This window comes from Hippopotamus amphibius, chromosome 6 (genome assembly GCF_030028045.1).
Source record: "Hippopotamus amphibius kiboko isolate mHipAmp2 chromosome 6, mHipAmp2.hap2, whole genome shotgun sequence".
In the NCBI taxonomy this organism is placed as follows: domain Eukaryota; kingdom Metazoa; phylum Chordata; class Mammalia; order Artiodactyla; family Hippopotamidae; genus Hippopotamus; species Hippopotamus amphibius.
The window spans coordinates 76,290,439-76,318,322 of record NC_080191.1 but is presented as its reverse complement, the minus strand read 5'-3'; the positions used below and the strand labels follow the sequence as shown (position 1 = coordinate 76,318,322).

At 41.2% G+C, this 27,884-nt stretch overlaps 1 protein-coding gene across 5 annotated transcripts in view; it reads left to right on the top strand.

The window, feature by feature from the left end:
- Positions 1-1,595: 1,595 nt before the first annotated feature.
- Positions 1,596-27,884, top strand: part of MDN1 (midasin AAA ATPase 1) — a 149,131-nt gene continuing 122,842 nt past the window's right edge. For 2 of the 5 annotated variants that reach the window (XM_057737964.1, XM_057737963.1), the window contains exons 1-8: positions 1,600-1,822; positions 8,641-8,867; positions 19,422-19,646; positions 20,004-20,111; positions 20,191-20,383; positions 24,011-24,250; positions 24,470-24,601; positions 27,395-27,498. In XM_057737964.1, coding sequence (XP_057593947.1) covers positions 1,721-1,822; positions 8,641-8,867; positions 19,422-19,646; positions 20,004-20,111; positions 20,191-20,383; positions 24,011-24,250; positions 24,470-24,601; positions 27,395-27,498 — 1,331 coding nt within the window. In that variant the 5' untranslated portion in view covers positions 1,600-1,720. Of the gene's footprint in view, positions 1,823-8,640; positions 8,868-19,421; positions 19,647-20,003; positions 20,112-20,190; positions 20,384-24,010; positions 24,251-24,469; positions 24,602-27,394; positions 27,499-27,884 lie in introns of all 5 variants that reach the window. The other 3 variants (XR_009054223.1, XR_009054222.1, XM_057737965.1) reach the window with 3 other exon arrangements.

The following is a 27,884-nucleotide window of genomic DNA, read 5'->3' as shown; positions in this document are numbered from 1 at the left end:
GCACGTGGGCTTCAGTAGTTGTGGCACATGGGCTCAGTAGTTGTGGCTCATGGGCTCTAGAGCACAGGCTCAATAGTTGTGGCGCACGGGCTTAGTCGCTCCATGGTATGTGGTATCTTCCTGGGACAGGGATCAAACCCGCTGTGTCCCCTGCATGGGCAAGCGGATTCTTACCCACTGTGCCACCTGGGAAGTCCTCAAGTGCATTTTTAAAAGGTCAAAACAGAGTATACACTTCCTTTGGAAATCTACCCATGTCAGCACAGAAAGGTCTACCCTTTTTAAAACACGTTTTAGAGGTAATTTGCAAAAATGCACAACTGTTAAATGTACATTTGGTTTTTTTTTCTTTTGTATCTACCAGAGCAACCACCACCCGGGGAAGATAATGAAACATTTCCATTGCCCTAGGAGGTTCCCTTAGGCCCTTTGCAGGCAATATCCCCCAAAGGCAACCACTAGTCTGACTTGGTCATTATTTTGGGTTGTTCATGAACTTGAATAAATGCACTTTTAATTTTTATGTACTTTTCTACTCCACTCTTCACAGTACCTTCAGAATATTCTGTATCCTATTTGCCATACTTTATTTCATTCCTATGTCAACAAAAATAATGATCTATAATAAGAATAGGAAAGAGTTTTATTTGAGTCAAACTAAGGACTAGCCCAGAAGCCAGCTTGCCAGATTACTCTGAGAAGATGCTCCAGAGAAGCATGGTTTCCAGCAGTTTTGTATCTTGTCAGAACAAAGAACATTGAAGACAGGGTTACATTTCTTCAAGGTTTTAAACAACATCACCACCACACACACAGATCAGCAAGTACAGGGCGAATCAGCACGGCCTTGGCACCTGGAAAGGTAAATCTTATCATCAAAGGACTACTAGCATCAGCGCTCCAGGAGGAAAGGCATTTAATCTTTATTTTTAACATGGACATTCTTTACTTCTGGTCAATGTGCTCTTTTCTTTAAAAATTAGAGCTGACGTATAATTTACGTCTGTCTGATAGGTCATAAACAGGCTATTTTAGTTAACATAAAATTCAAGTTAACTCAAGTCAGAACGTCTTTATCTCTATATGTGAACATTTCTTTTATCACCCATCTTAACACTTATATCCAATATTTATATTAAGAATGCTGAAAGGGCTATGCTTGTTACACTTGCGTATGAATTTCCAGAGGCCAGAGGTCGAAAAGGGGAATTGCTGCGTCAGAGGGGGCAAATCTGCTTTCCATTCCTAGCAGATCTTTTTGCCTATTGAGGGAGAAGGAGGCATGGTGGGCTGAGGATCCCACCGCCCTAGGGGCTCCCTAGCTTCTCCCACACGGCGGAATCTTGTTTCACTGTCCCGCCACTCGTGTACTCCAGACGTCCCATCTCAGCAAGCGAGCACTAGCCTGAGCCAGCAAAAGCCATTTCTGCTCCGACGCCCCAGCGGGAGCTGGCTCGCTAGTGACGCTCTGCGTTTCCGGCGCTGAGGGGGCGGGGCCGGCGTCGCGGGGCCGGCGCGGTCGCGGACTGATGACGCAGCGCGCCACGTGCTCCCCCCACATGTGCGGCAGCTCTCCGGGTACCCGCGGAGCCGCAGCGGCCGCTTTCCCTCGGGGCGTACTCGGTGGCAGCCCCGGCGCGGGGACCTCAGCGGCTGGGGGTGGTTCTGAGCACGAAGCCGGGAGCGCGTGTGGCAGTCCCGGGGCGGAAGGCCCGCGGTCATGGAGCACTTCTTGCTGGAGGTGGCGGCCGCGCCGCTGCGGTTAATCGCCGCCAAGAACGAGAAGAGCCGCAGCGAGCTGGGCAGGTTCTTGGTCAAGCAGGTAAGAGAAGCCGCGAGAGGGGAAGCGCCCGGCGGCCGCCGCCGCCACCCGCCTGGCGCGCGCCCCACGGCCCTGCTCGGAGCCGCAGGGGACAGGGAAGCGGCGTCTGGTCACTCTGGCCGGCCCCCCAGCGCTGGCCAGTGGCGGGGCCGTCCGCGCGCGTTTGAGGAGCCTGGAAGGAGGCTTTTGTTTCGGGGGAGAGCTTTGCCTTCCCCTCACCGCCGACTTACCCCCTTGCGGCGTCCTGGCTGCGAGCGGCAGACGTGGCCTTCCTGCGGAGGGAGATGTGGTTGGTTTTTCTGTAATTGAGGTTGCGTGTCTGCGCTTTTGACATGTGTATCACTTAAGTGTGCCGAGCCCGACCAGCCCTGTGAGCCTGGGTGAATGTTCCTTTCCTGCCCCGTCCCGACTTTTCGGCCCACGGACAAGTATTGACTGTGTCCCTGCGGTGCGTAGGACACAGTGTGGCGCTTTGAGGGAAAGGGATAAATCCATCACGGTCTCTGCCCCCAGGGAATTTAGAGTCTATTTTTGGAGACAGTTCATAAACAGAAAACAGCGGATGCACAAAGCGAGACAGCGAGTGCGTAATTCCTAAGCTATAGGAATTACGAATTGGTTTTCTGGGAAATGGGTGCTCTGGCCGTTTAAGAGCCTTCTCTCGCGGACCACCCGCTGTCTGAGTCTTTTTCACGTGGCATTTTAACTTTCTATTTTATGCTTCCCCACTACCACCCCCAATGTCTGTGAGCTTCTTGACAGTAGAATTTTTTTTTCTCTAACCCCAGTATCTAGGACGTATATATCCTATTGCTTAGGAAGCAACAGCAGTATCTTGGGTCTGGAGCGGCTGGGAATTAATATGAGAGGCATTTCTGTTTGGTGACAACAAATTGAACGTGTAGAGTAAAGGGGAGGGAGGCGTGGAGGATATGCCTGGGGGTCATCTGGCCTGTGATTCCCCCAGGGAAGGGAATCACAAACATAAATGAAGAGGTGTAGAAAGAAAACTGATTTTTGGTGGGCTGGACCAAGGAAAGAGATGATCAGTTTATATGAGCTGAGTTTGTGGTGACAGGCTTCTCAATTATGTACTGTGGCCAGATATATTTTTCTGTAAGTGGGCCTGCATGTAGAGTACAGGCTCTGATGCTAGGAATCATGGACCACCAACAACAGGGGATTTATTTATGATTCTCCACTGTAATTGGATGTAAAAGCGGCGCTTATGTATTGCGAGTAAAATGGGAAAATGGTTTGTAGCCTTTTTTAAGAGAATATGACATTTTCAACTGCGAGAACCACTCAGATTCTGAGACTGTATATAGTAATGCTAAGGCACTTAAAAGCTACTGAAAAGTTTAGCTGAATTAAGGAGATTGGGACACCTGTGCTTCCCCTTTTATCTGTCTCACATCTGTCTCTCAGATTTCATCCAGTCTGAGAGGTGTCTTTCAGGTTTGTTCCTTTCCATTTTCAGTAATAATTTTAAGCCCTTTACTCAGAGAAGAATTGATTGTGTTGTCATTCTATTTTTCTCCTATTTTGGAAAATAATTTTTACTGGAAAGCAAAGGCTTTTTTTGTTTGTTTTTTGGGCCAAGCCAAGAGGCTTACAGAATCTTAGTTCTCTTAGTTCCCCGGCCGGGCCCTCGGCAATGAAAGGACGGAGTCCTAACCACTAGACCACAGGGAATTCCCAGCAAAGACTTTTGAAACATTGCTTCTCATGGAGTTTGGGATCTGAGGTAAGAATTTTTTAGGATCGTGCTTCCTTTTTTGTTTTTTATCTAGGCTGGTGACACCACCGTCTCTCTATTCAGTCCCTTATAGAGAACTGAGTGTCCTCAACTCTTTTCACTCCTTTTCTGTCACATATAGCCAAGTCCTCCTGATTTTCCTCACTCGGTATTGAATCTATTCCCTTTTCTTCATCCCTACTACCACTACCGTCCTACAGTTCTGACTCTTAATTCCAGCATAGGGGTTTTCTTTCCAACACCACCAAGCAATTCTCAGACACCAGGTGGTGTCCTACAATTTAACTCAATTCTGACACTGTTTATCTGCGACAAGCATCATATTCTTCAGGATAAAGGCTCAGCCCTAAAAGACTTCTCCTACCCCTGACATACCCACAGGTTTCAGAAAAACCTGTGTTTCTGACCAACTGGCTTTAAATTGGTGGTTCCAACCACTCCCTTGGGTTTGATTAATTTGCTAGAGCAGCTCACAGAACCCAGAGAAATATTTTACTTACTAGGACAACCAACCCTGGGATTCTCCGAACCATGTTCTTTTGGGTTTTTAATGGAAGCTTCCTTACATAGGCACAAGTGATTAACTCTCTGGCCATTGCTGATTGAACTGTCGATTTCTAGCCCTTCTGCTCTCCCCGGAGGTCAAGGCACAGGGCTGAAAGTTCTAATCCTCTAATCACATGGTTAGTTCTCCTGGCAACCAGCTCCCATCCTTGCTGTTTTCCAAAATTCACTGCATTAACATAACAACACACCTTTATCTCTCTCCCATCACAGGAAATTCCAAGGGGTTTAGGAACTTGGAATGGGGTTGAAGATCAAATATGTATTTCTTATTATAAATCACAGAATCACATCTTACCTCGATCACTGTCTGTGCTGAGGAAGAGCAGAGTGCTTAAGAGCATGCATGGGTACTGGGACTGAAGTATGGCTGAAGAGCAAATTCATTCTCTTTTGTCTGGTTTGGTTTGGTTTGGTTTGGTTTTTGGTGGCACCACACCGCTTGTGGGATCTTAGTTCCCCGTTCCCCGACCAGAAATTGAACCTGCGCCCCCTGCAGTGGAGGTGTGGAGTCTTAACCACTGGACCACCAGGGAAGTCCCTCTGTTATCTTTTATTTAATTGCTTTTGGGGCCTCCCACAAGTTGCTCAACTCTCCTAAGTCTCAATTTCTTGATATGGTATGTATTATATATGGTAGCTGCTAGTTACCAAGAGTAGTTAAAAGCAGGGACTCTGGAGCCAGATTCTGTGATGTGGATTCCTGGTTCTGCTCCTAGCTTTGTGACCTTACCCCCTTTTTTTTTTATTTTTGGGGGGGGTACACCAAGTTCAATCATCTGTTTTTATACACATATCCCCACTTACCCCCTTTTTATTTTTCAGTTTCCTTATCTGTAAAGTGGGGATAATTTTACATACTTCATGGATTGCTATGAGGATTAGATGCCTAGAATATAGTAAGTGCTGTCTATAAAACAGTCGCTGTTATTATTGCTATAAATAAGATTGTTGTGAGATCTAGATAGTGCATTTGAGGAGCTTACCACAGTGCCTGGCCCATAGTAAATAATCAATAAGTGTGAGTTATGATTACAGTTTTTTAAAGACAGCTTTAAGATATAATTCATGTACCATAAAATTCATCCATTTAAGTGTACACTTCAGGGTTTTTTCCTCTGTTCACAGATGTGTGCAACTGTCACTACAGTCCATTTCAGAACACTTTTAGTGGTGAAAAGAAGCCCTCATTCCCTTTAGCTGTTATCTCCCATCCCTATTCTGATCATTTAATATAGATTATCACTAATAAGACGAATCTGAATCTATCACCATTCTGCCTAAAAGCTCCCCATTGTCTGCAGAATCAAAATCCAAGCTTTCTAAAATGGTATATGAAGTATTGTTGGTTTTTTTTTTTTTTTTAAGTTTTTAAAGAAACTTTATTTTCTGAAGTGTTTTTGTTTTTCCCACTCTGATGGTTCTCAACTGAGGGCAATTTTGCTTTTTGGGGCAAATCTAGAGATGTTTTTTGGTTGTCACAACTTGTCTTGGGGGTTCTACAGGTATCTAGAGAGTAGAGGCCAGGGATGCTGTTAAACATCTTTTAGTGCACAGGGTAGCTTTCACAACACAGGAATTCTCCAGCCCCAATGTCAGTAGTGCAAAATTAAGAAAGAAACCCTAAGTATGTGTATGCCTACTAACAGGATATCAGAATACATGAATCAAAAAGTGACAGAAAAGGAAAAATAAACAATTATAATTGGAGACTTTTAACACTCTAGCCTCAGTAATTGATAGCACAAATACAGAAGATCAGTAAGGATATGGAAGACATGAACAACATCAGCAGACCTGACCTAAATGGCATTCATGGAATGCTGTGCCCAGTAATTGCAGAATACATGCTCTGCACACCTGGAACATTCAGTAAGGTAGATCATAGATGGGCCATTAGACAAGTCTCAACAAATGTAGGAGAATTGAAATTGTACAAGGCATATTCATTTACCCCAATGAGATTAAATTAGGGGGAAAAACCCTCAAAATGAGGCTGGGAAAAATCCCTAAATGTTAGAGATTAAATAAGAAAATTAAAAAGAAACTGATGGTTAGAGAAGAAATCACTGGGAGAATCAGAAAATATTTTGAGCTGTATGGTGGCTTAAACAATTTGTGGGTTGCAGCTATAACAGTTAGAAGGGAATTCATAACATTTAGAGGGAAATTTATAACATTAAGTTCTCATGAAAAAATGGTTTGAAATTAGTGATATTTTTTAAGCTTAGATCTTAGGAAATTAGAAAAAGAAGAGCAAATTAAAGCCAAAATAAATAGAATGAAGAAAATAATAAAGATAACAGTGGAAATGAATGAAATAGAAAATGGACAAACAATATAGCAAACCAGTGAAACCAAAAGTTAATTCTTTGAAAAGATTGACCAAGAATAAAAGGGAAAAATCCAAACTATCAGGAATGAAAGAAGGCCACCAGTACAAATTTTAAAAAGAATAAAAAGATAAGTAACTAGTATGAAAAATTTTATGCCAATAAATTAGACAATTAGATGACAGGAGCATTCAAAGAATACGGATTACCAAAGCTCATTCAAGAAATAGACAAAAACAAGATAGGAATAGAACAAAACTTCCTCAAGCTGATATAGAGGATCTACAAAAACCATTATAGTTAATACAGAAGCAACCCAATTTAAAAATGGGTAAAAGATTTTAACAAATACATCACAAAAGAAGATAAATAAATGGCTGTTTCATACCATATACCACTCCACCTCCACTAGAATGACTAAAATTAAAGTCAGTAATACTACCTATTGGTGAAGTTATGTAGCAGCTGAAGCATTCAGACATTGCTGGTGTGGATGTGAAATGGTGCAAATACTTTGGAAAACAACTTCTCTTAAACATTGAAAATTTTCTTTAAATTTTTTAAAGTTAAAAATAAAAGTTTAGGGAATTCCATTGCGGTCCAGTGGTTAGGGATTCCATGCTTTCACTACTGAGGGCCCGGGTTCGATCCCTGGCTGGGGAACTAGGATTCTGCAAGCTGTACTGCGTGGCCAAAAGTTTATTATCAGTTTAAGCATACAGTTACTGTGTGACCCAGCAATCTCACTCTTCGGTAATAAAAAGATTAAGAGTAATGAAAATATGGGGAGGGGGATAAATTGGGAATTTGGGATTAACGGATACACTACTATATTTAAAATAAATAACAAGGACTTGCAGTATAGCACAATGTCTTATGATAAACCTATAATGGAAAAGAATCTGAAAAAGGATATATACATATATATGTATAACTGAATCCCTTTGCTGTACACCTGAAACATTGTAAATCAACTGTACTTCACTTAAAAAAAAAAAAAGAGTAATGAAGGACTCCCCTAATGGTCCAGTGGTTAAGACTTCATGCTTCCACTGCAGGGGCCACGGGTTTGATCTCCTGTCTGGGTAATTAAGATTCCACATGCTGTGCAGCTGGGCCAAAAACTAAAAAGAAAAAGAGTAATGAAAATATGTCCATAAATCTCTTGTACATGAATATTCGTGGTAACTTTATTGGTGATCGCTGGAAACAGTGTAAATATCAACATGCGAACAGGATAAACAAGTTGTGCTATGTTCAAACAGTGAAAAGCTAGTAAGTAATAAAATGGAATAAATTATTAACAGTGCATACAAGTTTGGAACTTTGGAAAAAATTATTGTATTTTTGAATATGGTATTTAGGTTGTGTTCAGGCTGTACTCTTATAGATAACCATTTAGTGTCAAACTTTTTAGGCTATAAATTCATAGCATTGGACTTGCTGGGTCAGAGGGTATATCTATATCCCTCAGGTAATTTAAACCCACTGTCACATTGCCCAGCAGCAAGGGTTGTACAGACCTTCATACACACTAGCAACATGAGGCTTTTTACATACTTTTCAGTTTTCTTTTTCATGCTTATGGATATTCTGAGCCCAGGCACTAGAATTTTGTGGTTTATTTCATCTTGCTATCAAAGTGTGGCTGTCTGCCTTGGATCTGTCTTGTTTATTAATTAAAGTCTGACGCCTTCATGGGGGTATATCCTCATTTATTTCCAAGAATTGATTTCTTATCTCTCTTCTTTCCTCAAGAGAGTTGGCAGTTTTGCATACTAACTGCGCTTTATTTTTTTCTCATTTAATTCCTGTTTTCCTTCAAGACAAAGGTGTTGGGAGGCACTGGATTCCCTGGAAACTGTTATGACTCTAAAACAGATTATTTTTCAAGGAAGCTGAAGCTTTCTAGCATTTTACATGGAATCCTCGTGTCAGTCCTTTTACCTCAAACCCCAGTGGACTGAAACTTATATGTAATAGCCTTTACATTCAATTAACTAGTCCTCTATTGCAAAAAAACCCCCACTATGTTTTATAAGGGAAACTCAGTTATGAAGTCTGGAAATTGGATATTTTGATTCTAAGCTAGGACTCTGTTCTTCTGTAGCAGTAGGAATGAGTATCATTTACGTAGAAATTTTGTTTTGCCTTTCTCTCAGGTGTGGACACCTCAAGATCGCCAGTGTATCTTGAGTACCTTAGCACAGTTACTTCTGGATAAGGACTGCACAGTGCTGGTTGGCCGCCAGCTGCGCCCTCTCCTTTTGGATTTGCTGGAAAGGAATGCTGAAGCCATTAAAGCTGGAGGCCAAGTCAACCATGATTTACACGAACGGCTCTGTGTGTCGATGAGCAAACTCATTGGTAACCATCCTGACGTCCTCCCGTGAGTAACAGTTTTATTCTTCACGTCTCTCCTGGAAGTGGTAGAACCTACCCTCTCCTGGGAAGTGAGGAGGAAGTCTGAGTTGAGGTGGAGGGAAGAGGGGAAATATAGAAAGAGGAGAGAGGAGTGGTACAGTTTTATAAAAATAATCACAGCAGAAGCCATTTATCCAGCTCAGTTCAATGACCATTTACTAGGTTTTACGTCTTGGCCATCAAGACAGGAAAATATGACCAAGATATCGGCCCTGCCCTCAAGGATTCTTCATCTGGCAAGACATGCATACAAGGCAGATCTGAATGAGTTTTAGCTGAGGTTCTTACAGCATCCACTTCAGTGGGTGAGATTTTTGCTTGCTGGAGCAGCTGAAGGGGGTGGGTTGCAGTAGCTGTAGTGTCCCTTCCAACTTTCTATAAATCTGTCCATATCCAAAGTGTGATAAGAAGTTGTGTTAGAGCTGGGTTCTAATGCATTTCTCTTTTGACCTGCTCTCTTTCCAGCTTGGGCTGGTTCACCCCTCCTTAGGCAGCCTGGTGGTCCTCTGCTCCCATGCAGTCACCCCAGTGATGCTGAACTTAGTGCAGACGTCCAGTCAGCATAGCACCTTGCAGCCTGGAACTCTTGGCTCAGGCCACCCTCCTGCCTCAGCCTCTGAGTAGCTGGGCCCTAGGCATGTGCCGCTGCACCTGGCTTTCTCAAGTTGATGGGTGTGTGTGGAGTAGAAGAGGTAGCCAAATGATTGTCAGAGGTAAACGACTGTGATTCTAAACATGAATAATGTTGTTCTGTGCACTAATAGGAGCATCTCTCTTTATTTTTAATTTTTTTTATTGGAGTATAGTTGATTTACAACATTGTGTTAGTTTCTGCTGTACAGCAAAGTGAATCAGTTATACATATGTATATATCCATTCTCTTCCAGACTCCATTCCTATATAGGTCATTACAGAGCACTGAATAGAGTTCCCTGTGCTATACAGCAGGTTCTTATTAGTTATTGTTTGTATTATAGTAGTGTGTATATGTCAGTCCCAGTCTCCCAATTTATCCCTCTCTTCCCCCTTGGTAATCATAAGTTGGTTTTCTACATCTGTGACTTAATTTCTGTTTGTAAATAGGTTCATTTGTACCATTTTTTTAGATTTCACATATAAGCAATATGATATGATATTTGTCTTTCTTTGTCTGACTCACTTCACTCAGTAGAGCATCTCTTACTATTAGTCTTCATCAACACAAGCAGTACACTTTGGCTTTCTTGGAAATATGAGCTCTAGTCTGGTCCTTGGATGAGGGAATAAGAAATGAAGGCTTGGGGAAGTCGTTAATTGGTGTGAGCTTTTCTAAAAGAGGAGGAAAAAAATGGGCCCAGTTTGAGGGAACATATACAGCAAAGTTAAAGATCACTGTCGTATGTGGTATCAGGAACCTGTGCTCTGGGTTGATTGAGGATCCAGATTGTGGCCTTACTGGGTGCTTTCATCACTTAGGTGTACTTGGCTATGGATGGTACTGTTTCACAAGGTATGCTGACTGTCCTGTACTTACCCTATAGGATTGATGTGTGAGTAACTTTGAATTCCCACTTCTCGTAAGCCTTAGTGGTACAGTGCTTTTGGATTGTGTTTGAGAATCATTAAAATGATGGATTAGGGACTTCCCTGGTGGTCCAGTGGCTAAGACTGTGCTCCCAGTGCAAGGGACCCGGGTTCGATCCCTGGTCAGGGAACTAGATCCCACATGCATGCCGCAACTGACTCAGCGCAGCCAAATAATAGCCCAATAGATAAAGTATATTCTTAAAAAAAAAGATGGATTAGCTGCATCTGGTTTCCCAAAGCTTCAGATTTTATGTTCTTATTAAATAAATGTGAGGCACCCCTACTTTTTCTTCTTTTCATTTTGCCAAGGCAGTATATTTTGTTTATACTCCCACCTTATTCCAAAAAGGATATAATGCAGCTACAAAGATGCCCATGATAGAGTAACTTAAAAACAAGCAAAACAAAAACAAAAACAAAAAATCACCATGTGTAAATGATGAGTCAATGCGTGATATAAAATGAACTATAGGTAGTGATGTGGAATGGGATTTGATTTTTAGTTTTAAGAAATGTAGCTGATTAGTTTGGCTTGTGCTCTAAATTTCCTCTGCAGAGGAAATTACCTGTTGTATTAGGAATATACCTAATATATTTAGATGGGATGCAGTCATTTATTCAGTGGATAAATACAGGAGTCCTCCCTTAAAGCTCTGGGTCATATCATGGGGGTGAGAGTCAAAGTTTCTGTACTTGCAAACAATAGGATACAATACGTTAATAGAGGTGTGAGCCAATTACTTAAGGGGAGCAAGGGAAATCATTAAATTAAGAAAAATGAGTGTGTTGTCCTCTTGGAAAATAGGGAAGGTTTTGTACTGTGAAATTGTGGAGGAAGATCGAGGAGTGGAAGAGTGAAGAGATGGGCGATGGGATGGGGATGAAAATCTAGAAAAGAGACTGAAGAGGAGGAACCCAGTCAGGCTCCCTTGGGTCTTAATGACAGTCTTATTTTTGGGTTCATACCTCTTTCTGAGGCCAGGGTGCCTATCTATTTGGGATTTGCATCAGGTATCTCAGTAGTAACAAGGTATTTCTTTTTTCTTTTTTTTTTTACAAGGTATTTCTTTTTATTCCCTTGCTTATGCTGGTTGTTTGTTACTGGTCTCCTCTCCTCAGCTTTATTGAGATATAATTGACATACAGCATTGTGTAAGTTTGAGGTGTACAGTGTGATGGTTTGATACACATATTGCGAAATGTTTACCACAGTAACCTTAGTCAATACATCCTTCACCTCACATAATTACCATTTTATTGTTGTTATTTGTTCATTACTGTTTTTGCATCTAGAGTCCTTGAATGCATTTTTTACTCTTGGGCAGATTCTTTGTCAGGACTCTTGTGAGAACACTTCTGGTCTGTTGATGTTTTCTGTATTCTGATACCCTAATTTAGGTTTCAAAGTTCTAGTTGTAAAAAATCATCTAGTTCTGTTCCTAACTTTCCATTCTTGTGTTCCCAGATTCTTCAGCTGTAGCTTTGTAGATGGTTTCATGGTTAATGTACTACATTATGTCTTGATTTTCTTTTCCCCTTATTGTTCTCTCAGGAGTGTAACCTGATTTTTAGGTTCTGATTGTACCTTACTCTTACATTTTGCATATTTTAGTTCTTTGCTTTTTCTTTTAATTTGCTCTCCCTTTCCTGTTTCTTCCCTCTCCCTGGTCCTTGCGAGCCGGTTTTAACACACTCCTCTCAACCATGCAGATCTTGTGGAAGCCACCTTTCCTTAATGATGAAGGCTACATCCACCACTCTTGCATTTTATTGACGTTGTCTCCAACCCTCAGAGGTTACGTGTTATTCCCATTTTCTAGATGAGGATACTGAGGCTCAGAGATGCTAAATAACTTGCCCAAAATCCCCTTGCTAGAAAGTGGCAGAGCTGCAATTCAGTCCCAGGTGAGTTGTCTCCAAAGCCCATGCTCTTTTTTTATACTTTGTGGTGCTGCCCACTTATCCTATCTGAGCCATTCATGTATTTGTTGACTGATTTATATAGAAGTTGATCTGAACAGCATGTTATAGCTAATGATTATATTTATACTCCCAGGAGGGAAAGAATACAGCACTCCCCCCTTATCTGTGGTTTCATTTCCCATGGTTTCAGTTACCTGAAGTCAACCACATCCAAAAAAATTAAATGGAGAATTCCAAAAATAAACAACTCGTAAGTTTTAAGTTGCATGCTCTTCTGAGTAGTGTAATGAAATGTTGTGCTGTCCTGCCCAGGGTGTGAGTCCTGTTTCTCCAGCATATCTATGCTGTATTTGCTACCCACCCACTAGTCGCTTAGTAGTTATCTGAGTTGTGGTATAAAAGTGCTTGTGTTCAAGTAACCTTTATTTTTCTTAATGATGGCCCCAAAGCACAAGAGTAGTGATGCTGATACCTTGGATATTCTGTGCCTGATTTATAAGTTAAACTTTATCATGAGCCTGTATGTATAGGAGAAAACAGTGTGTATAGAGCTCAGTACTACCCGTGGTTACCGGCATCCACTCGGTGTCTTGGAACGCAGCCCCTGTGGATACGGGGGGACTGCTGTAATCACCCGGATTCCTTTGTGTTGTACTGGGTTAACTTCTTGGCTTTAGTTTCGCGTTTGCTGTCAGTTTGTTGGACATGTGGATCCACATCAGTGCTGTGTCTTTGACTGGAAAGAGCAGTAGCTGGTGGGCCTCGTACTGATCTTTTGTGAGCAGCAGCAGGTAGAATGCTGTGGTAGAGCCTGCTTCACGCGTAAAGCGCTGTGTACCTGTGGACAGACATGCGGAAATCAGGCTGACGTACAACAGGATGAGGGACCAAAAGTAGTTACGCTTTTATACCCCTCTGCTTCAAAACTGTTCAGGAATGCTGTAAAGGTTAACACACATTTAATTTTAGACTTTTCCCCCTTCCACGAATTATTTTACTTTGGCAGCATTCTTCTAAGGAAAAGAACATCTTTTAATTACAAAAGCAATATGTTAAAGTAACACTCAATAATACAGAACTATAAAAAGCAAAAGGTCCTCTCCACCTTGAATTTCTACTCTCCAGAGATAATTGCTGTTAGTTTGGTATGTTTCCTCCCAAATCCCTTCTCTTTTTCTTACTCTTACACCCATCTGAGAGTGTGCACACCGATATATTTATATGTACACATTTTAAAAATGGCTTTATTGAGATGTAGTTTATATATCACATAAGTGTACAGTTCAGTGGGTTTTTTTAAATTTATTTTTTATTTATTTTTTATTTTATTGGCTGTGTTGGGTCTTTGTTGCTGTGCGCGGGCTTTCTTTAGTTGCACTGAGCAGGGGTTACTCTTCGTTGTGGTGCATAGGCTCCTCATTGCCATGTCTTCTCTTGTGGAGCACGGGCTCTAGGTGCGTGGGCTTCAGTAGTTGCAGCACATGGGCTCAGTAGTTGTGGCTCACGGGCTCTAGAGCGCAGGCTCAGTAGTTGTGGCGCATGGGCTTAGTTGCTCTGTGGCATGTGGGATCTTCCTGGAGCAGGGATCGAATCCATGTCCCCTGCATTGGCAGGCGGATTCTTAACCACTATGCCACCTAGGAAGCCCCAAATTCAGTGGTTTTTAGTATATTCAGATATGTGCAACCATCACCACAGCAAATTTTAGGACATTTGTGCATATATTTTTAAAATAAAATTATAATAAAATTTAAAAACATTTGATTATATACAAATTTTAATAAAAACACATATTATAATTTTTAACTTGCATCTTGTTTTTAAATTTAGTCACATATGGACATCTTTGCATCAGCAAATAAAGTTATTTTAAAAGTTGTGTAGTGTTTTATCACTTCTTATCCCTTTGTTGGGCAGTTAGGTTGTTTTTTTGAATTTTTGATGTATAACATGACATTGAACATCCTTGGGCATGAAAATTTGCAGATCTGCTGTGGGAATTAGGAGTGTGGATTTTGGAACTGAGTGGTAATATTTTTGTAATAATACATATTTATACGGTTTTAGATTAAGTAGATAAACATTATCTTATTAATCTTTGTACTGTGACATATTCAGGCACTATTAGTCCCATTTCAAATCTTTAGAGGGGTTAACTAAATTAACTAAGTTGTTCTAAGTGTCAGAGCCAGAACTGGACCACAGGTCTTACTTCTAGATGCTTGAAGGAGTGTAATGAGTTGCCCAAGTAAGTGGCTCATCCAAGATTAGTTGTTTAACTGGATGGTGTTCCTTGTTGCATTTTAGACCTTACGACTCTTTGTCTTATCCCAGGAAAGAGACCATTCTCCACAGTCTTCAAATATTCTCTGAGGAAAATTCTGATCATGCTATTCTCTGCCTAAGTATGCTTTATTGGTCCATCCATCATTGCTTAGATCAGAATCTTAGAGCACTCTCTGAAAATGATGGGTCTCTAGAGAAAAGGGTGTTGTAGTCAGCTAAGTTCAGGAGGGAATGTCAACCAGATTCCTAACCACTGGACTGCCAGGGGAGTCCCCCCAGCTAAATCTTATAAGACCCACTTGTCCAGTCTCCTTCAGAATATCATGAGCGTTAATTTACCAAGCCTCTGTTCCTGTTTGGCTGGCTTGCTCATTGAACCCCAAGGCTTCCCACCCATCTCCTGAATTCTCATTTTTGTGTGCTCCCACCCTGACAGCCAGGCCTCTTCCCTCACCCAGACCCTTGCCTGCGTGTGCTCCATAGCCTGCCCACGCCCTTGTACGCTTAGCCTCTTCCCTGAATGTTCCTTTTACCTCCTTGCCTTCACTCATTTGTGGTGGTCTTGATACTGTGTCCCTGTTGGTACTCAGGTGGGGGGGGGGTCTTTAATCTCACCCTGCACATCCCTCACGGTCAGCATGTTTAGTGGGTGTCCTCCTTTCTGTTCTGTGAAGTTTTCTGGACATTCTTGTCTCTGTGACACCTGCCACCTTCTTTATTTTCTGCTGCTGCTTTTTGTGATTATTGATCGACTTCCTAGCTCCTCTTCTGTCTTTGAAGAACTTAGCAACGGGCGCATCATCTTCTTCCCCACCCCAGCTCCTATATCACCCTTGGATTACCCATCAGTGCTGACTCTGTTGTACCTTGACTGGTTAATCGCCAATGGACTTCTGTTTTCATTTCACGTACCCTGCTCAGGGCAGTGGTTACACCCTAGGTCTAACTCACATCTGTACCATCACCTTAGAAATCACTGGCTCAAACGCTCCATTCCCAGACTGCCATCTCCTGTCCCGCTGCTTCACTTAACACACTAGTCTTTCTCCTTACTGGGACTGCCAGTTCTTTCTACCTGTTTATCAGTTCTCTCCAGTTTGTACCTTCCTTATGTGACTTAAAATTCTATTTTCGACCTTATTGCTGTCTTCCTGTTAATATCTGCTTCTGTGTCCAGCGGTTCAGTGCTCATGTCTACCTAGAACACCCCAGCTCTTGATGAATCCACCTTCTTCATGTCTGCAGTAGAGCAGCTGGATCACACTTCTCAGAGTGGAGCTGGAGAGCCTGGATTCAAATAGCCTCTCTACACTTAGTAGCTTTGTGACCTTGAGCAAATAACCTAACAACTTCAGTTTCCTTAGCTGTACGTTTGGGTTCGTAATACCTACTGTTGACAGACTCCCTGTTGTAGTCCCACTTCAGAGTAGACCTGGGTAATGAGAGTGCAGAAAAGAGTAAACCAGTAGCTTTCATCATAGACCAACACATACAGGGCACAGAGGAGTTTGCTCAGATACCTATTCCCAGTCCTTGAGTTTCCTTCTGCTCAGCATGCCAAGGAGTACAATAGAAATAACAGACATGTGCTACTACATCATTTACTACCGAGATCTACTGAGAATCACCATATCTGCAGTATTTGTAAATTCTGTAGAGTATATTTAAGGTTGTTTGATTTTTGGAGGAGAAAGAAAAAGTGGCTTTATTTCTTTGCCAGGCAAAGGGGGAACACAGTAGGCTAGCGCCTCAAGAACTGTGTCCCCTATTTAAGTTTTTAAAGTTTATTTTTATTTTTAAAAATGCATGTCCTTTTTTTTTATTATGGTAAAAAACCCAAATATCATAAAATTTGCCATCTTAGCTATTTTTAAGTATACAGTTTAGTAGTGTTAAGTATTTTTACATTGTTGTAAAACAGACCTCCATACGTTTTTTGTCTTGCAGAAATGAAACTTTATACCCTTTAAACAATTCCCCTTTGCTCCTTCCCCCGAACCCCCGGCTAACCACCATTCTGCTTTCTGTATCTGTGAACTTGACTGCTTTAGATACCTCATATAAATGGAATCATACAGTATTTATCCTTTTATGGTTGGCTTATTTCACTTAGCATGATGTCCTGAAGGTTCATATATGTTTTTGAATGTGACAGGATTTCCTTCCTTTTTAAGTTTACATGGTATTACGTTGTAAGTATATACCACAATTTATTTATTCATCTGTTAAAAGACATTTAGGTTGCTTCCACTTCTTGGCTATCGTGAAAGTGCTATTATGAACATGCATGTGCAAAAATCTCTTTGAGACCCTGCTTTCAATTCTTTTGATTATATACTTAGAAGTGGGATTGCTGGGCCATATGAGTAAGTCTGTCATGTGATGCACTGTATTTCAATTTGTAATTAAAATAGTATGTTTGCTTTGTGGTGAAAAAAAGCACACTAGTTTTATTTATCTATTTTTAAGGAACCTCCATACTGTTTTCCATGGCATTGCACCATTGTGATCCCACTCACAGTGCCACAAGGGTTACAGCTTCTCCACATCCTTACCAACAAGTGCTATTTTCTGTTTTTTGTTTGTTTGTTTGTTTGCCACGCTGTGTGGCATGTGGGGTTTTAGTTCCCTGACCAGGGATTGAACCTGTGCCCCCTGTAGTGGAAGCATGGAGTCCTAACCACTGGACCACCAGGGAATTCCCTCATAGTGTTCCTTATAATCTGTTTTATTTCTGTACCATCTGTAATGTTCCCTCTTTCATTTCTGATTGTTTTTTGAATCTTCCATTTTTTTTTCTTAATCAAAGAGTTTATCACTTTTCTTGATCTTTTAAAAAACCAACTCTTAGTTTTGTTGATTTTTTTTTCCTGTTGTTTTTCTAGTCTTTATCTCTGCTCTAATCTTTATTATTTCCTTTCTTTGGTTAGCTTTGGGTCTAGTTTCTTCTTTTTTTAGTTACTTGAGGTGTAAAGTTAGGTTGTTAGCCTGAGATCTTTTTAAATATACATGTTTATAAACTTCCATCTTAGCATTGCTTTTGCTGTATCCCATAGGTTTTGGTGTCTTGTATTTTTCTTTTTATTTGTTTCAAGGTCTTTTCTAATTTTCCTTGTGACTTATTTGATCCACTGATTGTTTGAGTATGTTGTTTAATTTCCACATATTTTAGGATTTTCCAGTTTTCCTTCTGCTGTCACCTTCTAGTTTCATTCCATTGTAATATTTTACATAATTATACAGAAAATGTTTTGTGTAATTTCGGTACTTTAAGTTTGTTGAGACTTATTTTGTGTCCTTACATGTTCTGTACCCTGGAGAATGTTCCATGTGTATGTGAGAGGAATATATATTCCACTGTGGTTGGGCAGAGTATTCTGCATGTATCTGTTAGGTCCCTTTGGTCTATAGCGTTGTTCAAGTCCTCTGTTTCCTGATTGATCTTCTGTCTCATTATTCTATCCATTTAAAGTCTGCTTTGACTGATATAGTCACTCCTGCTCCCTTTGAATTACCATTTGCTTGAATTTTTTTTTTTTTTTTCATCTTTTCACGTTCAGCCTATGTGTAGCCTTAGATCCAAAGTGGGTTTCTTGTACATAGCATATATTATAGTTGAAGGCTGGTTTTTTTGTTTGTTTTTTTGAATCCATTCAGCCAGTCTATGTCTTTTGATTGGGAGTAAATCATTTACATTAAAAGTAATTACTGATGGAAGGACTTCCTCTTGCCATTGTTAATTACTTCCTGTGTGTCTTGTAGCTTTTTGTCCCTCTTTTCCATTGTTACTGACTTTGTGTTTCATGAGGATCTACACTTCATCTTTTAACACATCTTTGACTGGAGACACATTACAACCACAGGCATTAGTTTCTGCAAAAATCTCCCAGTCAATAATGTGTTAAGATGCAACCAAAGCATCTCTTCTTTACTCGCCCAGGTTCATTTGAATCTGTTTTCTTTGTGCCTCTTATTTCTATGACTCTCTTCCTTCCTAGATAGGAAGCTCCTCAAGGAACATATCTTCTTGGTTTTGTACCTCCAGGACTTAACACAGTGTCTGAAACACAGTGTCTGACTCATAGTGAGAAGTCAATAAATATTTGTTAAAAATGAGTGTATTTTCAGTAGTAAACACTTGTGATAAGTTCTTGTGGTTTTTGTTTCCTCCTAGTCAGATATCTCATGCCGAAATTCTGGTTCCTGAACTTGAACAGAATACAGTCTTAGGATTAGGTGGCTTTAAGCATTCATCTCTTTTCATTCTCAAACCCTTGGGAGTTACTGTTATGTCCTGTTGTCTTGTCTCATTAAGTGGCTATGAATACTTTGTTTTTTTGTTTTTTGTTTTGGCTGCATTGGGTGTTTGTTGCTGTGCGTGGGCTTTCTCTAGTTATGGCAACCAGCAGCTACTCTTCATTGCAGGTGCATGGGCTTCTCATTTTGTTGGCTTCTCTTGTTGCAGAGCACAGGCTCCAGGCACACAGGCTCTAGGCACATGGGCTGGGCTCTGTGGCACGGGGGCTCAGTAACTGCGGCTCGCAGGCCCTGGAGTGCAGGCTCAGTAGTTGTGGTGCACGGGCTTAGCTGCTCACCAGCATGTGGGATCTTCTGGGACCAGGGTTTTGAACCCGTTTCCTTTGCATTGGCAGACAGATTCTTAACCACTGCGCCACCAGGGAAGTCCTAACATGTATACTTTGATATTCTTACTAACTAATGAAAGTTCTTTTTCTTTCTGAAGGTTTGCCCTGAGGTATTTCAAGGACACTTCTCCAGTCTTTCAAAGACTCTTCCTAGAGAGTTCAGATGCAAATCCAGTTCGGTATGGGCGCAGGCGGATGAAGCTCCGGGACCTAATGGAAGCAGCTTACAAGTTTCTGCAGCAAGAGCAGTCTGTGTTCCGGGAGCTGTGGGACTGGAGTGTGTGCGTCCCACTCCTCAGGAGCCACGACACCTTGGTCCGCTGGTGCGTCGCTGTTGGGCTATTCCTGTGCTTCTAGCGTGGGGATGGTTGAGGGAGTCTGGAGTTGTTTGCGTGAGGAGGGAAAGGAAACTGTTTAAAATATGTTGTTTTTGTTCTGCTGCCTTTGGGGTTTTTATTCCCTTTCATGTGATATTTCAGAGGGAAATCAGATGATAAGAGTGGAATTCCATTGTTTTTGTGTTCCATCAGTGAATTTATTTTACTTTATTTATGTTTTCTACCCTCCCCCGTGTTAGTTCTATAAGATTTCCTTTTCTGGTGTTCAGTTGGCTGGCAGTCTTCTTCATCCTTTAGAATCAGCTGTAGGTCCTGAGTTTATATACTTTGTTTTTTTTCCAGGTACACAGCCAATTGTCTTGCCTTGGTCACCTGTATGAATGAAGAGCACAAGTTATCATTCCTTAAGAAGATTTTTAATAGTGAGGAACTGACCCATTTCAGGTTAAGGTAAGCAGGAGCGTTCCTGGAGATCTTGATGTGGCTTTACTGGGCATGAGAGTAGTTGATGAGATCTCATTTCCCTCAGGTTGCTAGAAGAGGCCCAGCTGCAGGACTTGGAGAAGGCCTTGGTGTTGGCCAATCCAGAAGCCTCCCTTTGGCGTAAGGAGAAGGAGCTGCAGTACTTACAAGGACACCTTGTTTCAGCTGACCTCTCCTCCAGGGTGACTGCTGTCTGTGGTGTGGTGCTGCCCGGGCAGCCGCCAGCCCCTGGAGAGCAGGTATGTTGACATCAGTGGTGTGTGTGCCCTCTTCCATCTAAACATTGAGTGTGCATTTTTCCTTGGCTGGGCTCTGTGTTTTAGGTGTGAGCCACATCGAGTTTGCCAAATTACTGTTCCACTTACAGCAGTGTTCAGGGAGAGAGTAGGAGAAATTCACCCAGGATCCTCCTCTTTGATAGTCCCTTTGTCCCTGTTTAGTGTGAAGGTGGAAAATATACTGATGCCTGTGCATCAGGCTTTAACTTCAGCAAAGCTCCTCCACATAGGACCTCATTTACTTGCTGCAAAGGCTGTTTGAAGTCAGGTGGCACACGTTGTGACCCCACATTTATGTAAAACTAAGGCAGAATGACTTGCCCAGGACCCATGGGCTGCCCTTTGGCAGAGGTGGGGCTAGGCCCAGGTCTAACTCCCAGTAGACTCTCTCTGTCAGAATATTCTCTTTGCCTGTTGTGTGGGAGGCTAATGTCTTTAGTGAACTTTTCCCCTGCCGTAGAAAATGATCTTTCCAAGAATGTGGCTCCGGACTATACTTTGGAAAGGCTTGTAAATCAGTCTGGTTCCATAATCTGGGAACATCGGGAGCCAGTCTGTTTTTCCCCAGCAGTCTTTAGTCAGTTGTCACTTGGTCTCATGGTCAGATCCACCGAGTTTTCTTCCTGGAGCAAGTCCTGGTCATTCCTTGAACCATCAGTCTGTATCTGGGAAGTACAATTAAAAACATTAGTATAATATAGATATAAGAAAGTGCACATGCCTTAAGTGTAGAGCTGCTTGATTGTTCATAAACTAAACATATCTGTTGCCAGCTCTGAGACGCCAGCATTTCTAAAGCCCCTTGTGTTTCCCTCTGGTCGGGAAGACCTCCCCAGCCCTCTTTAAGCACCCTCCTAACAAAGATTAGGTTTGGAACGTTAGAACTTTAACCTAGGGAAGGATTCTGGTGGGGGTGGCAATGGCAGAGCACTGAGGCACAAGTGCAGAATGGAGCTACAGCCTGCCTGCCTGCCAGTTGCTGAGAGTAATAGCTCTGCAAAAAGTTCAAGAGCTTCCAGCCCCGAATCTCATTTTGTCTTCATATGTCTTTAGGGGAGAAGCTGTGTTTGAGAATTTACCATTCCTTAAAACTTAATAATCATTGCACTTTTTCAAGAGATCCTTTTTTCTGTGTCATATTGAGTACATTGATATTAAGAATTTTTAAAATTGTGGTAAAGTGAATGTCACATTTACCATCTATACCATTTTTAAGTTTATTCTTCAGTGGTGTTAAGTATATTCACGTTGTGAGCAAACAAACTCCAGAACTTCTTCATCTTAAACTGAAACTACCCATTAAACAATTGGGTGCATTATTATTATTATTTTGCTTTTTGTTATGGAAAATGTTAAACATATTCCAAAGTAGGAACCGTAGTGTAGTGAATCCACATGTACCCATCATTCAGGTTCAGTAATTATAAATTCATGGTCAATTATGTTGCATTTTTATTTCTGAACATTCTCCATACCATATTGTTTTGAAGTAACTCCCAGATACCACATCATTTCTTACCTAAATATAGGCATACGTTATTTTATTGCGTTTTGTTGTTGTTGTCATTGTTTTAATAAATTTATTTATTTATTGGCTGTGTTGGGTCTTCATTGCTGCATGCAGTCTTTCTCTAGTTATGGAGAGTGGAGGCTACTCTTCGTTGGGCTTCTCATTGTGGTGGCTTCTCTTGTTGCAGAGCACAGGCTGTAGGCACACAGGCTTCAATAGTTGTGGCACATGGGCTTAATAGTTGTGGCTTGTGGGCTCTAGAGCGCAGGCTCAGTATTTGTGGCACATGGACTTAGTTGCTCCACGGCATGTGGGATCTTCCTGGCCCAGGGATCGAACCCATGTCCCCTGCATTGGCAGGTGGATTCTTAACCACTGAGCCACCAAGGAAGCCCTGTTGTGTTTTGTTTTGTTTTTTTCTTTAAGACCTTTTATTGAGATACAATTTACATACAATAAACTGCATATATTTAAAGTGTACAATATGATATTTTTTTCTTATTAGTCCTATTGTGTTTTATTGTGCTTCGAAGATATTGCTGCTGCCTTTTTTTAAAAAAAAGACAAATAAAAGGTTAGTGGCAACCTTGCCTTGAGGAAGTCTGTTGGTTCCATTTTTCCAACAGCATTTGCTCACTTCATGTCTCTGAGTCACACTTTGGTAATTCTTGCAATATTTAAAACTGTTTCATTATTATTATATTTGTTATGGTGATCTGTGACTGGTAATCTTTGATGTTATTATTGCAGAGATTACAACTCAGTGAAGTCTAAGTTGATGGTTAACATTTTTAGCAATAAAGTATTTTTAAATTAACATGTACATTGTCTTTTAGACATAAGGCTATATTGCACACTTAATAGACCACAGTATAGTGTAAACATAACTTTTGTATGCACTGGAGAACCAGAAATTTTGTGTGTGACTTGCTTTATTATGGTATTTGTTTTATTTCCGTGGTTTGGAATTCAACCTGCAAAATCTTTGAGGTATGCTTGTAGTTTAGTGTGTGTGTATGTGTGTGTGTATGTGTAAAAAAAAGGACTTTATGCAGACTTATGTATAGGATTTATATATAATGTACAGGAAACTGTATTCAGTACCCTGTGCTTAACCATAGGGGTAAAGAATGTGAAAAAGATGCCCCTGTTTGGAGCAGACGCCTGTGTGCATGTGTGTGCGTGCCTGTCCAGTGTATATTGTGTCTTAGCTTCCATTTTTAAAATTGTTGTGTACAGAGAGTTGCAGCAGGGGGCGGGAGGGCAGAGTGGGCAGAGGGAAGCCATCCCGCTTCCAGCACTGGGGATCTGGGGTGGGAGCAAGAGGGCTGCAAAGGGTCTGGCCCAGCCAAGGCCCCCCTTGGACTCAGCACAAAAGGGCTTTCAACGAATTAAGTAAAAAGTGTTTTACAAAAATGCAAAAATCAAAGCTCCAAACGTGTTAAAAATAAAATATAAACTTGCAAAAAAAAAGAAGAATATGAAAAAGAATACATATATGTATAGCTGAATCACTTTGCTGTATAGTAGAAATTAACACAACATTGTAAATCAATTGTACTTCAATAAAATAAAAAAAAGGGAAAAAAAGGATTTAAAAAATCCCCAGAACTCTTTATTACACTTGAAAAAAATTGAACAATTTTATAGTATATCCTTTTAGTGTCCTTACTTCCCTGATTGTCTCATAAGTGTATTGTGTGCATTCTTGATCTTAGACATGAAATCCTAGAATATGGTAAGAGGAAGAAAAACAAAAATTCAGTCATGATAGATGATGTTTTCTCCCATCCCCTGTGTGTCAACTTTTTTGGCTTCTTAAACTTTGGGAGACTTTTTCTTAAATTTGTTAGTAAGTTCCCACCTCTCCCCAGGGTTGGAGAAGGGAGAAAGGAAAGGGAAAACGTCGGATCCTTATTTTAGATAGCCTACTTGTTGTTATTATAAGTCCTATACTACTAGTTTATTGGCAGAGGTTTACGTTAAAGACAGTGAAGGATTGTTTTAGAAATTAAGCTGTGCTCTTTGGCGGAAAGACTCTTCCTGATGTGCTTTTTATTTCTCACTTGCCTCCTTAGGCTAGTAGAAGTTCTCCTCGGGAACAGGAGCTGGGCTTTAGGTCTTACGTGCTGGTCGAGTCAGTCTGCAAAAATCTTCAGACCCTGGCTGTGGCAGTGGCTTCTCAGAATGCTGTGTTGTTGGAAGGACCAATTGGATGCGGGAAAACTTCCTTAGTTGAACATTTAGCTGCAATGACAGGTAGAAGGAAGCCCCCTCAGCTTCTCAAAGTCCAGCTGGGAGATCAGACTGACAGTAAGGTAACTAAGAAATGGGCGGATTTTGGTGGGTGAGCATATTTGCATTAAAATATTGTTCTTGCCTTTAGTTATTGGTCTTCCTCATAACTGAGGGGACCCCACGGTAAAACCTCAGTTACCTGTTATAACCCTGTGGAAATTTAATGGAACGAATCGCAGGATGTAACATTGGCACCTCAGGTGTGTGGTTTCAGTCATTACTGTATCTTCTTTCTGCAGATGCTGTTGGGAATGTACCGCTGCACAGACGTCCCGGGAGAGTTTGTGTGGCAGCCTGGCACCCTGACGCAGGCAGCCACAAAGGGACACTGGATCCTTCTGGAGGATGTTGACTATGCCCCCTTGGATGTGGTACGTCATCTCCCTAGTAACTCGCTAATTTCTTGTCTGTGAAGAGAATTGTGTTAATAGTGATGCTAGGGGATCATTTAAACAACGTAGGTGTTTCATTAGAGGTGCTATGTTGAGTACCTTCCTAGTCTGGTTTAAGTTCTTAGATTACTTGGCTGATCTCTTGTTTGATAGAAAATCAGTAAAATTGTGCTTGTACTGTTTCCTTTAATCGTTGAATATGTGATCAGTTTCACAGTAGCTTTTTTTTCCTCCTTCACTTGAAAATGTGACTGATTTCATAGCCTTTCCAAGAATAGGCTGGATGGGAAACATCTTATCCATGTTGCAGATACATTGAGAACTTTGAGACTCTGCTCCCCAGCTATGGCATTTGTAGAGCAGGGGACAGATAAAAGAAGAGATGATGTAATAAGAGCTGTTTGCCTTTGTTCCATTAAGGAAAATAAACCGGGTGTATATTTTTGACTTTAAAAAGATCACATTTCTATGTATATAAAATTTAGTTATGGAGGCAGTCCATGTTTCTTCTGTATTCTCTAAACTATGAACCCCCCTGCCCCACCACGTATTACAGAATGAAAAAAATCTTCCTTTGGGCAGGTTTTCCTGAGATTGGTTTTAATTTTCTTTTAACGTGAACCCTAAAGCTACCTGTATATGGACTTTTCCCTCTTGGATTTGAGAAGAGAAGAGATAGAGAGGAGGAGGGGGAAGGAAAGGTTTTTAGGTTTAGGGAGATATGAAAGGGAAGGAGTGGCTATAAATATGTATGTCTTATGACATATTTTAGAGTCTAGTGAGGTAAAGATGTAATGGGTTGTTGGCTTAGTTTGACTACCATGTTCTAAGCTCTTAATGCTCAGTTTTTTAGGGTTGGAAACTCAGTTTTCTTAATAAGCCCAGAGCCAGGCATGACTCCTACAATGAGACTTAAAAAGAAAACTGAATTATAAACTGCAAGGCCAACTTGAAAGTATTAGTTGAGTCTTAGCCCTTTCTAGTGCTCTTTTCCTGGGCAGTTTTTTTCAGACATCAGGGTACCTGGGAAGTCATTAGGATTATGAATCATAGAGTTTGAGCCGAAAAAGGTAGATGAACTTAAGGGATATTCCATTCAGGTCATGATGAAGCCTAGGGACCTATCCCTGTCCCATAGCTAAGTACATTCTTTCATGACCAAGTCCGGATTCAAGACCAAACTGTTAGGTACTGTCTTGGTCTTCCTTGGGCAATGTCTGGTAAACATCAGATAATTCTCGTGCTTTTGAGTTCCATTCCGTGCAGACCATTCCCCTTCTGTTACGACATTTGATTCCAGAAGGTATGTGGTTCAGTTGATTATATTTAAACTTAATTATCATTATAGTGAAATTGTGTTTACTTAAAAACATACCTGGATCCTTGATTATTATTTTGTTATTTCCAGAACTTCTTAGCTAATAGTTAACCCATTACTATTTTAAGGTAGCTTTTATAGATCTCATTCAGGATGGTTGTCTTTTGTTTAAAGTTTCGGAGTTATCCTGGAGTTGCCCTTGTATTATTTTTCCTTTCTTCTCCTAGCCATGTATGAAGTAATGATGCGTAGTAAAGTTGTGTTGATATTTTAGAACCCTCTTCCTTGGCTCTTTGTTCTTGTTACTTTGTTTTTGTTTTTGTTTTGTCTTGTTTTCCCTCAGACTTTCTCTATAAACTGACATCCCCTAGATCCATATGTCTAGGCCATACTTTTCTCAAAAAATCTCTACTTGGATGTTCCTTAGTGGGTGCAGGTTCAGGATGTTCAAAATGGACCTTGTCTGCTCTTTCCCAGAGCAGCATTTCCTGCCACATAATTACCAAGCCAGAATTTGATGTCTCCTTCCTCTGGTCCCCCATTCACGTAGTCTGATATTGCTTAGTATCAATATTTTTCCTTATCTCTTATTCTGTTCCTTCCCAGCCCCCCGCCTTGGCACAGGACTGCTTATTTTTATCTATCTGTCTATCTAATCTATCCTGTTATCTTGCCTTTTTTACCTGACTGGTGTCCTTTTTTGCTTCTTTCCCTCCAGGCTGGCTCTCTTTCAGTTTATCTTCCATATTGTTGCACAGTTCATTTTCTAAAATAAAAAAGTTTTTTCTCCAGACTAAAATCCTGTCAACAACTTGCATGAAAGAATTCAGACTGCTTGGCTCCGCACAGACGGCCTTTCATCATCCATCTCTAAGCTTAGTACTTTTCCACTATTTCGTATGCACGTTCTGCCTTCTCATGCCACACTCTTAGGCATATACATTTTTATCCATTTGAATATTCTTGCCTAGAGTAAATATGCCATTCCTTTCTCACCAAACCTGGCAAATTCCTGCTCATACTTTAAGATTCAGTGACTGTCATTTTCTCTAGAGTGGCTTCACTGCTCTGTTCTAAGCTGCTCCACACTGACCTACAGCCACTCTCTATCTTCACATATCATTTTGTACACACCTTGGGGTCACACCGACCATGCTGTGTGGTGGTTTGCAGGGCTGTCTCCCATCAGACACTAGGCTGTAAGGCCTCAGCCGTGTCTGGATTGTTAGCGTCTTGCTTGATTCTGGTCCATGGTAGGCACTCAGTGATTGCTGAGAGAAAAAGTTGCTCTGCGGGAGTGTACGTGGCTCCAGTATTCCCGCCTGGCATTTGACCCCAGTTCACGCTGTGAGAAGTAGGGTTTCCTTTAAGGATGTGTTCATCCAGAGGGTTTTTTTTTTGCTTGTTTGCTACTTCTGTCTTAATAGCTTTATCCCTGGGGTTTTGCGATTTAGGTTTCTGTGCTGATCCCTCTCTTGGAGAATGGGGAGCTCTTGATTCCTGGCCGAGGTGACTGTCTGAAAGTGGCTCCTGGATTTCAGTTCTTTGCAACCAGGAGGTATGTCCCATGAACTCTTCTATTCCCACAATGGAACCTCTTCCTCCTAAGTCCACATGCTTAGAGTGCTGAGTACCAAAAAGCTTTGGAATAGAGTTCTCTGGGCCCATTTTAAGTAAGCTTAGTTGGAACTGATGTCAGATTCAACCTTCTCATTCCTGACTATTTTTAGTGGAGACAGTTAATTTAGAAAATAGAAGGTCTTTGTTGTTGTTGTTTTTTCACTTAAGTAACCAGTCTTAAAAACTTTATCTTGTTTTCGTGTTTTCACACGTCATCAGAGATGAGACTGTTGTCAGATAGCCCCGGGTCTGAGTCCTGACACTGACACTTTGTGCCTGTGTGTCCCTCGCTTGAGTGATTGTGACGGGGCCAGTAGCACCTGC